This window comes from Phyllostomus hastatus, unplaced genomic scaffold, assembly GCF_019186645.2.
Source record: "Phyllostomus hastatus isolate PE091 unplaced genomic scaffold, TTU_PhHast_1.1 phas_scaffold_317, whole genome shotgun sequence".
Lineage (NCBI taxonomy): Eukaryota > Metazoa > Chordata > Mammalia > Chiroptera > Phyllostomidae > Phyllostomus > Phyllostomus hastatus.
In genome coordinates, this window is record NW_025334023.1 from 19,520,557 (window position 1) to 19,534,649 (window position 14,093).

Sequence of the window (14,093 nt, forward strand, 5' to 3'; positions counted from 1 at the left end):
GTGAAAAAAGTAGATTTACATACCCAAGTTGTTTCAAATAAATCTGAAAGTGTCCCAGTAGCTAAAATACATACTGAAGAATCATTTTCCTGAATATTTGCATCCACATTGAAAATAATTGATTTAACTTTTGTGCAAAAGCATGCCAGTTTTAAAACTACATCTAACTTAAATTTGCCAATTTTTAGATCAACTCAATATTATTAACAACTTTCACTTTATTGATATCAACACAGCCTCTTTTATATTCTATTTATATACTGCTGTCATAATTAAAACTTTGCATATCTAGTCATGTTAGAAAATGTATCAAATCATTACTATTGATTTGTATTATGAAGATTTTCAATTTCAAGATAAATCCTCCTACTTGTATAACTAGATCACAAATAAGTTTTTTTTCCCTTAATGATGGGGGTGTCACTCTTATAGGTATTATTTTCACTAACAGTAAACAAAAAGACCCCATTATCACTACAGTTTACAGAGTTTCAGTTTGCACTAGCCCACAGTGACACTACATTTCTTTGGCCTGGAGTTCGAGTCTGTTCAGCCCCACTCCCCTGAGTGAAGGCAGGACCACTCTTCTACATGTGGCTTCACAGTAGATGGCTCCCTGGTGGTGAATTTGCAAACAAGGAACCCTGATACTGCCTTCTTTAATTGGCCAAAATAACAGATGACATTCACATCAAATTAATTTGTGTTAGTACTTGCTAATCTATTGTTTCATATTTCTTTTGTTTATTTTGAAATTTTAACCTCATCTAAAAAATCCCACTCTTTAAAACAGGCACTTTACCCAAACGAATGTTTATCTATTAAATCACCTATTTGAAAATACTCTTAGAGTTATCTCCAAGTCAGCCAGGAACTTCTGGGGCTAAAATATTGCAACTAGATCCTTCAATGAGCCCAGGTCTCTAAGTCTCCTGGAAAATAATGTATATTTTAAGGCTTTCATAAAAAAAAGTTTATCTGGGAAATCATATGTTCTGTATTGTCTACATCATTAAATTTTGAAGCTTCATGAATTTGGGGAAAGAATTAATGAATAAGGAAACATATATCCACATATATAAGCTTGTATATGTATTTTCAAAGCAGTATTATTTCATAATAGTTAAAAACAAGATACATCCAAATGTCCATTAACTGGTTAATAAATGCAAAAATTTAGTATATCCATACAAATCAATATTATTTATCAATAAAAGGAAATGGCCCTGGTCGCATGGCACAGTTGGTTGGAGCATTGTCCTGTGCACCAAAAGTCTGCAGGTTCAACTCTTGGTCAGGATGCATACCTAGGTTGCAGGCTTGATCCCTGGTCAGGATACATATCGGAGGCAACTGATTGATGTCTCTCTCTCTCTCTCTCTCTCTCTCTCTCTCTCTCTCTCTCTCTCTCTCCCAGCCTACCCTCACTTCTCTTTCTCTAAAAATTGATAAACATGTCTTCAGGTGAGGATTAAAAAATTATAAATAAATAAATAAATAAATAAAAAGAAATGAAGTACTGGTGCATGCTACAATATAAATAAAACTTGAAAACATTATACTTAGTGAAAGAAGTCGTAAAGGGCCACATAGTGTATGACTTAATTTGAATGAAATGTCCAGAATATGCACCACAGAGATAAAACATACCTTAGTGGTTGCCAGGGGCTCAGAGGAGGGAAAATGTGGAGTGACTGCTAATGGGTATTAGGTTTATTTGGAGAATGATAAAAATGTGGTGGAATTAGATAGTAGTGATAAATCACAAATTTGTGAATATACTAAAATTCACTGATTTGTATGCTTTAAATTGATTAATTTTAAATACATAGATTATATTTGAATAAATCTGTTATTGAATATATATTAAGATTCTTGAACAAATGACTTTTAAAAATATCTATAAGGTTTTCTAAAGCCTTCATTAGTAGAGAAACCTCCTGCCCTCTGAGCACCCCACTCTGTCTTTCCCAATTACAGGTCTACTGCACTTACTTAGCATGAAACAAGTTCCTTTGCATCTTGAATGTTCCAGCTGGACTACTAGGCAAAAGACCTAGATTTCTATTCCAAAGTCTGCCACTTTTGAGCTTGTAACTTTAGACCAAGTCTGGCCCTCAACTTCCTCATCTATAAAAATGGCTTTGGATTTAATGAACAGGGTGGGGTACACTTACTAAATGCTAGTTTCCCTGTGTAATTGAGTGTCAGAGACCTGGTGAGATGGAAGGACTCTGCCCTTCCTTTCTTCCAGAAAACAGTCAAGTACTGCTGGAGGAAATCACTCAATAGATCATGGTCACAAACCTCGAGTGACAGCTCATCTCTTCCAGGAATCCCTTGCTGCTCCAATCAGCTAACTCTCCCATTCCCAGTGCAGGTCATTTCAAACCCTTTTCACTCCAAAATGACTCCCAAACCCCACCTCCACCTCCCTTCCACCATCAACACCTGACACTGCCTTTTTGTTCACAAGGAAACTAGAAACCAGCTGGTAGCCACTGTCTTATCACCCATGTCCACAAGCATGAACTTGGCTAGGTTCCATCTTTCTCCCTTCTTTCCTGTTGCAAAAGAGGAGGGCCTCCCTTTTGCTTTAGGCGATGCTTCCCAAAGCATGTGCTTTGGGACCCACTCGTCCACCTTCTCAGGATCCTGACACCATCAATGTTACCCTTTCTCTCTCCTAACAGCTATTAAACTTGCCCAAGTCTCTCCTACTAACAAAGTAAAACACTAAACTCACAGGATTGCCGGTGTTCCTAGTTATCAGCTGAAGTGCTGGGCTGCTATCGGACAATAGTGGAACCATGATTTATCATTTACATTGTTGGCCAGCTTTAAAATTAGATTTTTCTTGGCTATTATCAGGTTTAATTTGGGAATTATTTGCATTAATCCAAATTTTATGCATTGATATTTTAGTCATACTTTGATATTTCCCTCCTTCAAAATTGCATATGATGTGGCCATCTTTGTATGATTATTTGATTACTCTTTGTTGTTATCACTAGACTGTCAGCTCATTGAGGACAGATTCTATGTCTGTCCTTGGTGTTGAGTATATAATAAGAGCTTAGTAAATATTTGTTGAATAAATTAATGAAGAAATGAAATTCTATAAGACAGAGCCAGCAAAGGGCTATTGGTTCATTTGAATTAGGCTGGTTCATAGATGTTAAACATTTTTAAATGTATTATTATACATCATGATACCCAAATATGAGCACTGAAATTTTTTTTTATTTAGGCCATGGAAGCAGGACTCTCAGAGGTGAAAAGTGAGTTACAGTCACGTGATGATCTCTTGAGAATTATAGAAATGGAACGATTGCAGTTGCACAGAGAATTATTAAAAATAGGAGAATACCAAAATGCTCAAGAAAATAAAAAAAGGTATATTCTTTATATTCAGCAGCTTGAGAGAAACTGCTCAAAACATGACTTTTGAGTGTTTTATATTTGAAACTAAAATTAAAAGTCTTTTTGTTTTATATTTATATGCTGTTGTTAGATATTAGATATTAAAATGAAATTTATGATTATTTCATTTGAAAAATTAATACCTTCACTTACCTAGAAAATTATATCTTGTTCTGATCTATGGACACTTCTGTGTTATACTGAGTCAGAACTTTTCTTAGAACTTTTATTCTTTAGGATATTGCTAAAATAATATTATAGAGCTGATATTTAATTAAATAAGATGTATTCCATATTTTTTAAATGCTTTTATTTTGATTGCTTGTAAACCTGTTAACTTTTTCACCTATAAATGTTGTACTCATTTTGATCTCCCCACTTACCACCTTGTCGTTTCCATTAAGGGTTTCATTAGAACATATTTTTTCCTCTTTTAAAATTAGATAGGTATTACATATTCCATAACCACATAAACATTATTAAATGTTTATGCTTGTGAATGAATGGTGTGACTATTCCAACCATTCACTGATGTTTTCTAGTTCTCATTAGAATTTGAATCCTTCTCAAATCTGAAGGCCAGTGACAGACCAATGACAGGGTTTCTAAAATTGAATAGCCAAATTGTGAGGGATATTTTATTGAAAGACAATTACATTGTTTTAAAGGTAATAATTATTTCTTCAAAGTTGTGGCATTTGCTAGCATTTCCTTGAGGTTTACCCTTTACAAAAAGTGGCAAATTAAGTTTCTTAAAAATTATTAAGCCTCAATTACAAAAGAATTTTTTTGGAAAAAATGACCTATTGTATGTCTCACCAAGGGTGGTAGAATGCCTAGGAGACAGTCAGCATTAATGAAAGCTCTGGATACAAGCTATATACCATCATCACCAATCATTAATAAACCTATTGGAAATATATTATGTGCAAGGCACTGTTCCAGCGTAGAGAGTTGCTGAGAAATGTCCTCACAGAAAGAATGTATATGCCTAAAAGCATAAATTTCCTAGAAGAGCCAACCATTCAACTACATCTCTTTGTATTTTTGTGAAGAGTGTTGTAGGTGCTTTCTGTGGAGCTATTTCACAAGGCTAATGCTGAATTCCAAACATTACCAATTGTCCTTTGATACATGATTTAACTTAAAGTCTTATAATTATTCACATATCCAGCCAATGCAACTCTTTTGTTATGCCTAGTTGCCATCCTCTATTTAAGTTGGTGTTTATTTTGGTCTCCAGACTACATCTTTCTCAATTGAAGGGTATTACTTAGTTCTAGTATTCTGAGATTTGTTGAGCAGGTATTTTACTTTTCACAGCTTCCATTGTATTTTAGATGCTGGGCATAGTCTTCTCAACCTTCCTCTTTCCCATTGCAAGTTTCTAATCCTAATTTGTTTTTATGTGAATGTGGTTCTGCCCTTTATATTGTTTTGGTTTCTTTTGTTTGGATTTTGTGTCCTCTTTCTAATTGTGTTAAGGTGAAGCAACCCAGACTACTGGATGTTGACATACAATAGTTTTATAGAAGTAGCATTGTAATGCTTTTATTCATTATCAGAACTTTTCTCAATAATGCTAGGCTTTTTTTTTTTTTTTTCCAGTTATAGCAGCTCCTTGGAATGATATGTTCTGAGTTATTAAAAATAATTCCAACACTCCTTTCCTACATGACAAATGATAGTTTCCTGATATTTTATATTACCCTCTTACATTAGCATGACTATTGTTCTCTTCTATGAACTTGTCCACATTGAAGTTTAATATTCCTTCTGTTCGCTAACTTAAATTTACAAGATCATCTTGAGGTTCTTAACCATTTAGTTCAGCATTCCATTCCCTGAAGTTGCTTAGGAAAAATTAAAAACAGGAAATTTCATTTTCACCTCTTCCAAATCATAGCAAATAAGAACATTTCAAGGTTGGTCTTGAAATGTTTTAGGAGAATAATGGGTAAAATGTTCACAATGTGTTACTGAGTGGAAAACAAAAAAAGACTGAAAAATAGTATGTAAGTACATTCTAATTGTATGAGAAATGTGTATGCATTTATAAACACGCATAGGGAAAAAAGACAATATACACAAAAATGCTGACAATATTTTCCTTGGAGGACATTATAGGAGTATATATTCTTATATACTCTGTTTTCTACACTTAACATATATTTGACAACAAATATATTTGTTAACAAATACTAATATTAATATCACTATTAATGTACACCTTTTAAAAGATCCCCTTATTTTTAATCTCTTCATTAGTTATTTTTCTATTGTTATTCAGATGGGGGGGTTGTTTGTCTATATAATTTAAGATTTTGATTTAAGGAACCTTTTAAAAAGTTCTTCAGAAATCTAAAATTGTACTTAGTTACAAGTGGGCACCTTCATCAAAACTCTGGACTCTACCTATTAGTCAGGCAATAGGAAGCATGCTGCTTTCCTTGCCTAGTTATCTTATTTCTTCTGTTTTAATTTTTATTTTACCAACTTCCCTGGTGTAAACAGTACCTGCTTATACTTCTCCACACTTCCTATGGAAACTATGCTTTTTATATTAATTCTCTGTTTTTCCCCTTTAGTATCTATATGTGGTTGCCATTCCATTTTATAAATTGAACAGTCAAAGAATAGGTATAGTTGAGCTCTCTCAGGTAGACTCTCAGAATCACTTGTGTTTGGGACACTTTTATGGAGTGGTTTCTCCTTCCTCAGACTTCTCCTGATGTAGTTTCTTTCCATGATGTGGATGCAACTCAGGTCTGTTTCCTTTTTCGAATGGGTTCCCAAGTTATTTTATTATAGGAGACAGTCTCCTCTTCTTTAAAAAAATCTTATCTTCATATGCAAACCCAGTATTCTGCCAATTTTTAATGTATAATAAAAATTCCATATTAATTACTACCTGGGTTTTTTTTTTTCTAAAGCCATTTGCACTCAGTTAAATAGGTAATTAGTTAAGGGATCCGAATGTATTATAACTTGCAATTTCTGTACCTAGAAATGTTTCCAACACGCTAATAATCTATCTCTGTTCTCTACAATGGTCCAAATTAACAATATAATCCTAACAATTTATCAAATTAAGCTTGATTTTTACTCATTCGAATTTGTAGATTTGAATCATCTTATTCGCCTTGTGTTAAAGAACCAGAAAGGAAAAAGCAAGAGCTGTTTTCAGTGACCCCAGATCAACCAAATCATGAAAAAGAATTGAATAAGGTATGGAAAATAACAGGCTCCATTCTTCCAGGCAGATCTGAAGTCTTTAAATACAAAGGGGGAAAGTATCTTTCTTCTCACTCACTTCTTTTTCCTTCTATATTTTCTCCAAGCTGCTAAAATTGACATTCTTCTGCGTGATGCTATAAAAACCACAAGCTTTAGGATATTGCTCTGTTATGAGGAGAGTGTGTGAAAGGTGGAGGGCCGTGGCTCCATGAAAGGTAGCTTAGAGTAAGAAACATGAGAGCACAGACTTGGGCTCGACCATATGTTAGGTGCACAAGCTTGGGGAAGTTGTGTATACAAGTTGCTCAGGGTCCCTGTTTCCAGGATGGGGCTGTGATAATTAGTATCTGCCTCACAAAGTTGTGATGAGGGTTTAATGAGAAGTAAATAGCTGCTACTCAAATAGCACTTACCATGTGCCAAGGAGCTGTTCTAAAGGCTTAACAAATCCTAATTTATTTATTCCTCACAACCATCTCATAAGGTAGGTACTAATATCATCCTCTTTTAATTATTTGAGGAAATTAAGGCATGGAAAATTTAGGTAATTTTTTCCAGTATTATAAATTTAATCTGGCAGAAGCTGTATTTGAATCTAAGCAATCTGGCTCCAAAGGTCATACTCTTCCCATAAGTTAAAATCCATAAAATAGTGCATGTGAAGTGCTTAGAATAGGGCCTCCCCAGCTCAGAGGGAGCTCCTACAACATTGACTGCTATTGTTGTTGGTCACATCCACATTTTGTCACTGAGCACCTAACATGTGCCAAGTGCTCTTCCAGGAGCTAGAAATACAAGGAAGAATAAGACCTGGTCACTGTGGTTCTCAACTCCAACAAAAAGTATATTCTCTTCTCTTTTTAGGAAATCCAGTATTATTTTCCATGAGTTTGTCAGTCTACTATGCCCTTCTCTGGTCCTTCAGGTTTGATGATCTCACAGAATATACAGTGCTATATAATCTGAACAACTGTTAAAAGCAGGAAAAATCTATGGGAGGGTATGACTTTGAATTACCATCTAGTGCCTGGCACAATGCTTGACATATGATAAGTGAAAGTAAATATTTAGAGAATTAATTCATATTAAGGCCAAAGTCCCCCATAATTATATAGGATCATAACTTCAGTTATTGTTTGTAGAAATTCAACAAACATTTATTGAGGATCTAGTAGAACTATTGGCTATTCTGCTTATTTCTGCAGGAAATATGATTATGTGAAAGATAAATCCTGACTCCCAGAGTTCACTGTCAGGCAACTATTAAGTGTAGAAGAGGTGATGTAAATTAATGACTGTTTTTCTTATATTTTTCACATAATCCCATAAAACTGATTTTACTGATAGTTAAAAATATAACTTTAAAACACTGTTCTTTACTGGTGTCCCTAGTGAATATATATATATATTATGATAAAATGTTGACTAAAGCCACCTAAAGTATAGTTATACTGTTCTTAATCTCAGAGACTTACAAAGAATAATAAACCTTTGAGTAATACCAGGAATATACTGATTCTGCACAGTTTTGACATGAAAGGAGAGAATACAAGGCACAAATCTCTTTATAGGCTCTTGGAGACCTCTAGATAATGTATTGCTGTGCAGGAAAAGGTAACAAATGAATTGTGCACTAACAGTGATAGCTTCCAGGATGCATTTGTGGAGAGCATTTTCATTCTCTTGTAATAAAAGCAACAAGAGCCATGTATTATATATCTTATTTTTTCAACATCGAACTATTTTTAGTCATTTGTTTGTTATAAATTGACATTTTTAATAAAGCCAAAAGTCATTTGCAGCTAGGCAAATTAATCTCATTTAGAAGGAAGTTTTGCAGTGTATAGCATGCCAATTTAATAAGTAAATGTTGTGAAAATAACAAAAAGAGTTTACTCCATTTTCACAACAGCATATTCATTTTCTAGCATTAGATAAGTTCCACTTTCAAAAAACATGTAAACTGTACCTCAGGGATGCAAACAGCAAAACTCAAACTGGCACCAGCTAGAGAACAACCCAGTAGTTTCATCAAATTATAAGAAAAAAACTGGAAGAAGATTGGAAGTGAAAAGGGACTTAAAATATTGTCCTCGGGGTGAGGATGTTGTACTTCACTTTCCTAGTCTCCTCTTTTGCTAGTAGGAGATGGATAGCTTAAACTCAGTCAGTTCTCTGCTCTGAGTCTTTATTTTTTCTGTTAAATGATGGGGTTAGACCATGTGATTTGTAAGGTCATGTCCAACTCTGCAATTATGAAAGTGTTAGTAATAAGAATATAATCAGATGAGGTAGTATAACGCCTGGGGATGGATCGAGTTTGCCTGCTGGATGTGCATAATTTCCATGTCAGGTGATCCCAACATGTGACTCACCTTCTAGGGCTCTGCTCACAGAGGTTATACAGCACAATGTGTAAGGTCCTGGAATCAGACTGCCTGTCACCAGGAATGTGACTATGAGCAGTTATGTGACCTCAAATTTCTCATCTGCAAAATGGAGCGATGTATGGGGGTTAAATGAGATGATACATGTAGAGTACTTACAACACACACAATCACATACAAAAAGAGAGACTTTAAAAAGATACAACCTAGTCACAATGCGTGGCTCATATTTAGATCTCCATTCAAATAAACTTTAAAAATTTCATTCTGATACAATTTTAAATATGAATACTTCCTGGATATTTGATGACAGTGAGGAATTGGTGTTAATACTTTGAAGACACTATAATGATATAATATTCTGGCTATGTTCAAAAAAGAAAGAAAGCAGATACCCTTATTCTTTCAGACATATATCCTGAAAAACAAATCTATTTTCAAAGTAAGTGCCCTGGGTACATTCATACACGTCTCTTGTGGATGGCGCCTAAGTAACTCTCCAGCCCTATTTCTCACAACATGCTAAGTCCCAGCCACTCCATACTCCCTTCGGTTCACTGAGTGTGCATTCACCCCTGTGCCTCGGCTGCATTATTTGCCTAGGAGCCCTTCTCCCCTCTATTTTCCATGCAGCTTCCATTTATTCCTCAATATTTGGTCTGATGTCCTCTCCTCTGGGAATCCTATCCTGAATCCTCAGGCTGGGTTTGGTACCTCCTCCACTGCATAATGCTGACACTGATTGCTACACTGTCATATAACTGTTAATTTTCTGTTTCCCCCAATGAACTATGATTTTCTTTTTAGATCAGTGATTGTGTACTTTACCTCCAAACCTCAAAAATTAGGGACAGTAAATGATTCTTAAAAAGATGTTAAGAGGCTGGACTAAGATAGTGGTGGTAGGAATAGAGAGTAGGAGTAAGATTTAAGGGAGATTGAAACAGAAGAGACAGAATTGGCTGCTTAACTGGATTTGGGAGGATGAGGGCTGGGAGGGGTCCGAGCTGCTCCAGAGGTCCCTAACACGGAAGGCTGGGCGAAGGTTAGGAAGATGAGACTCCACAGGCTACGGAGAGGAGGTTATACGTTTTCATGGACACATTAAGCTTGAAATTTATTATAACATGATTCTGAAAAACATAGCATTTAGGCACAAAAAGTACAGCACAATTTAGTCAAAGAAAAAAAAGCACTGAATTTAAAGCTGAGAGTCCTAGGATCTAGTCCTAGCTCTGACAGTTAGTAGCTTTATGAACCTGAGTAAGTCACTTACCCTCTCCTAAAAAAGTCTTGCTCTGGGTTGTGGGTTCAGTGTTCTTCTACCACACCACTCTAGGGTGCTTATTCAATGGATATAGAATCAAGTTAAGCAACATGAGTAAGTTCCAGAATCTTCTGCACAATGCAGTGCCTATAATTAACAGAAAGGGGATGTACACTTAAAAATTTAAGAGGGTAGATCTCATGTTAAATGTTCTAACCACAAACACACACACACATACATTAAATAGCAAAGGGATACAAGGAAGCTTTTGGAGGTAATGGATATGATTATCATCTTGATTGTGGTGATAGTAGCACAGGTGTAGGTCTAAACTCACAAAACTGTGTACATGAATTATGTGCAGTTTTTTTGTATACCAATTATACACATACGTCCATAAAGCTGGAGGAAAATCTTTGATGTTACTGTTACAGACCCCGCCATTGCTGTTCTTGAACAGCTGTGGGGTTCAATGGCCCGCTGCCAAGAAGCGTGACTCCTGATGCAAGAGTTTGGTGAAAAAGGACAAGGGTTGTGTATAAAGGTTTTAAGATTTAGAGTAATGGCAGATTTCTGCTGTTAAGCCCTCCTCCCTTTAAAAACACCCCAAAACACAAAGTCCTGTCTCACTTTGCTAAACCAGGCCAGTTTCAGGATATGCCAGTCAGAGATACCATCTTTCAGAAAAGCAGAAGTCTGCAGATCAGTCACAGTTCATCTCCAAGCATCTCTCATGAATCGTGGTGGCTAGGCAGGGCCCCGGCAGCTCCATCAGCCCTGCTGCTGCCTTCTCCAGGCAGACTCGAATCTGGGTGGGTGGGCAGGTCCCCCATCTCGCTGCCAGCTCTGGTAACTCACTGGATTTCCAGCTTTTAGATCTCTTCTCTCTCATTCCAGAACACGTGGTTTCTCTCTCTTACTCCAGACTTCCTGGGTTTTGGTTTTGGTTTTTTCCTCTTTCAGCCCACCCTCATTTAAATGCTCAGCCTGGAACTTTCTATTGACCTCATATCTGATCCCTCTTATAATGTGTTAGTGTCCACCATTTTTACCAGTTCCCCCATATCTTTTACCTTTTTTGGCTGCCATTTTTAGTCAGGGCAAAAGTTCCCAATGACACATGGATATCCAGGGTGGGCATCTGCCCCCTGTGTGTTGTGCAGGTGCTATATGAGTGCTATGTGTGCTGTATGAGCTCCCCCTACCTCTGTGTCACCAGGCCCTGAACGTTTCCAGTCACATGCACAATTTGCCCTGGGGAGCAGCCCTCTTTCCTTCAGGAAGGCGTGGCTATTAACCTGCTACTGTTATGCAATGTATCATCTACTTCCCCCATCAAGAGTTGTGGGGAATACACTCTGCACCCTGTTACAATAGTTTTTTTTTTCACCTTTCTGTCAAAGTAATTAAAGTAGTGTCAGCAGTAGGTGATGATTTATGTACAGTAGAAAATACAAGCCCTGGCTGGCGTAGCTCAGTGGATTGAGCTCGGGCTGTGAACCAACGTGTCGCAGGTTTGATTCCCAGTCAGGGTACATGCCTAGGTTGCAGGCCATGACCCCCAGCAACCACACATTGATGTTTCTCTCTCTCTCTCTGTCTCCCTTCCTTCCCTCTCTAAAAATAAATAAATAAAATCTTTAAAAAAAAAAGAAAATACTATAGAAGTGAGAAATGAAAATTTGAAATTGGAGGGGACAAAGTAAATTAATTGGGCCAGAGGGAGAGGAGGGTGGGGCCTGAGGTAAGCAAATTGGGAGGAAATTGGGGACATCTGTATTATTATTTACAATAAAAATAAACATTTAAAATAAAATCTTTGCAGCAGGAAAAAGTAAATGAATCATTATTGTAAGTATCTGTTTTTAATTTAGCATTAATCACAAAAGGGGGGTAGATTGGGCCTGCCTAAGTTTTAAGATAGGATAAGAAGACTGAATATGGCCAATAAAAGCTTTAAGTTGCTTTATAAATAAAAGGATTTGTTAATATTTTCTGGAACATATCTGCTGCAGATAAGAAGCCACCTCTGTGAGGAGGAAGAGGACCACAGCTCTGCACAGGAAAGAATGAGGAATGAAATCTCTGACCTCACAGAGGAGCTTCATCAGAAGGAGATCACTATAGCAACAATCATGAGGAGAGCTGCCCTTTTGGAGAGACAGTTAAAAATGGAGTTAGAAATAAAAGAAAAAATGTTAGCAAAACATCAGGTATGGAAGCAGGCAGGTCCGCACCTGCCCAGGTCACTGTCTTGCTCAATGCAGACTGTAGCCTTTGGTACTGACTAATACAAGCATTGCATTTTTCAGTATCATCTCTGAGACTAGCATAACAGAAATGTCTTGTGGAGTCACATAAAACCTTTGTCAGATCATGCAAAGTGTCATCCAAAGAAGGGCCAGGGAAATAAGTGACAGTGCAAGATAATTTCATTAACTCTCATCTGAAAATTTTCTTGTGACCCATACATTTTGATCACCTCCCACAGCACACCATAGTCAAAGATTTCTTCCTGAACTTGTTTTCTATAGTTTCCTTCCATGAATATTTTTATCTTTCTAAAAAGCCTCTATTCCAGTCTTTCCTATATACTTCCCACCCCCATTTTATATGTTTATTTTCAGGTTTTAAAGAATGGACATTGAAACATGAAAATTAGTTCATATTTACTAAACATTGACTCAATGCACAGCATGGCTCATGCGGGAAAAACAGCAGTTATAACATTCTACTGATAAAATACTGCAAGGAAATCCTGAGTCCTCCTTCTCTTCTTCCTAACTCCCTCCTTTCCATCCTATTTATTTTGAAATTCCCTCAATCCCTTATCCACCATCAAACTGGTGGCCTGCTACGAGACATAGGATTTATCTGCTTTTTTAATCCAAATCTAGGGGATTTGAAAGCACCATTCAATAACTTTAAAGGCACTTGAGTCACTTCAGAAATAACACAGCCATTTAAATCTATGTATTATAAAAACAGAAAAGATTCAGCCTTTGCCCAATTATAAGCCTTAAACTGATTAATTAGTACAATACCCAGGAAAACAGCATAAATGGGACAGTAGCATTGGGTACACCTATATAGGAAAGGTTATTTTACACATTAACAGTGATCTGGATAGTTGAATTATGAATTTTTATTTTCACCATTATATTCTTATGTGTTTTTAGGTTTTTGTCAAGGAGAATGAATATATTTTGTAATTTACAAAAGTAAATGTTTTTGAGGGAAGTGTTTTATGTAGAAATGAGCCCTAGATAAATTAAAGGGTAGATATCGTGTTCTCTAAGTACTGTCAAGTAGAGGAAATCAGGGGAAAATAAATTAGAAGACAAAAATGAAATAGTCACTAAAAAAAGGAAACTTGGCAGAAAAATCAGAAAGAACAAAATTAAACATGAAAGTCCTATTTGCATATTGTCAAAATTAATCAGGTAATAGAGAAATTTAATGGATAGTGTTATTCAAATGTCCTTTTAAAGTTGTGATTTTTCTGATGGTAATTTGCATACACTAGAAAATGGAACTGAGAAAAGGAACTTAGGAATTGGGAAGAAAAATGTAAATGAATCATTACTTCGGTTGACTATTTTTATCTTAGCACTGATCAGAAAAGGAGGGTAAAGTGGGGCCCACCAAAAATAGAACCTAATGAGAATACATAATTTATGATAATCATGCCCAAGAAGTATTTCCTTTCACTACCCTTAGAAAATATTTATACTAACAAAATAAAATTAATTAGAAAAGAATTATGAGCTTTTATTATG

The 14,093-nt window shown here is 36.0% G+C and overlaps 1 protein-coding gene across 1 annotated transcript in view; it reads left to right on the forward strand.

Annotated features, from left to right (window-relative positions):
* DEUP1 (deuterosome assembly protein 1) overlaps positions 1-14,093 on the forward strand; it is a 78,664-nt gene that overhangs the window by 39,249 nt on the left and 25,322 nt on the right. Inside the window, exons 7-9 of the mRNA XM_045817854.1 lie at positions 3,251-3,396; positions 6,546-6,651; positions 12,330-12,527. Coding sequence (XP_045673810.1) covers positions 3,251-3,396; positions 6,546-6,651; positions 12,330-12,527 — 450 coding nt within the window. The remainder of the gene's footprint in view (positions 1-3,250; positions 3,397-6,545; positions 6,652-12,329; positions 12,528-14,093) is intronic.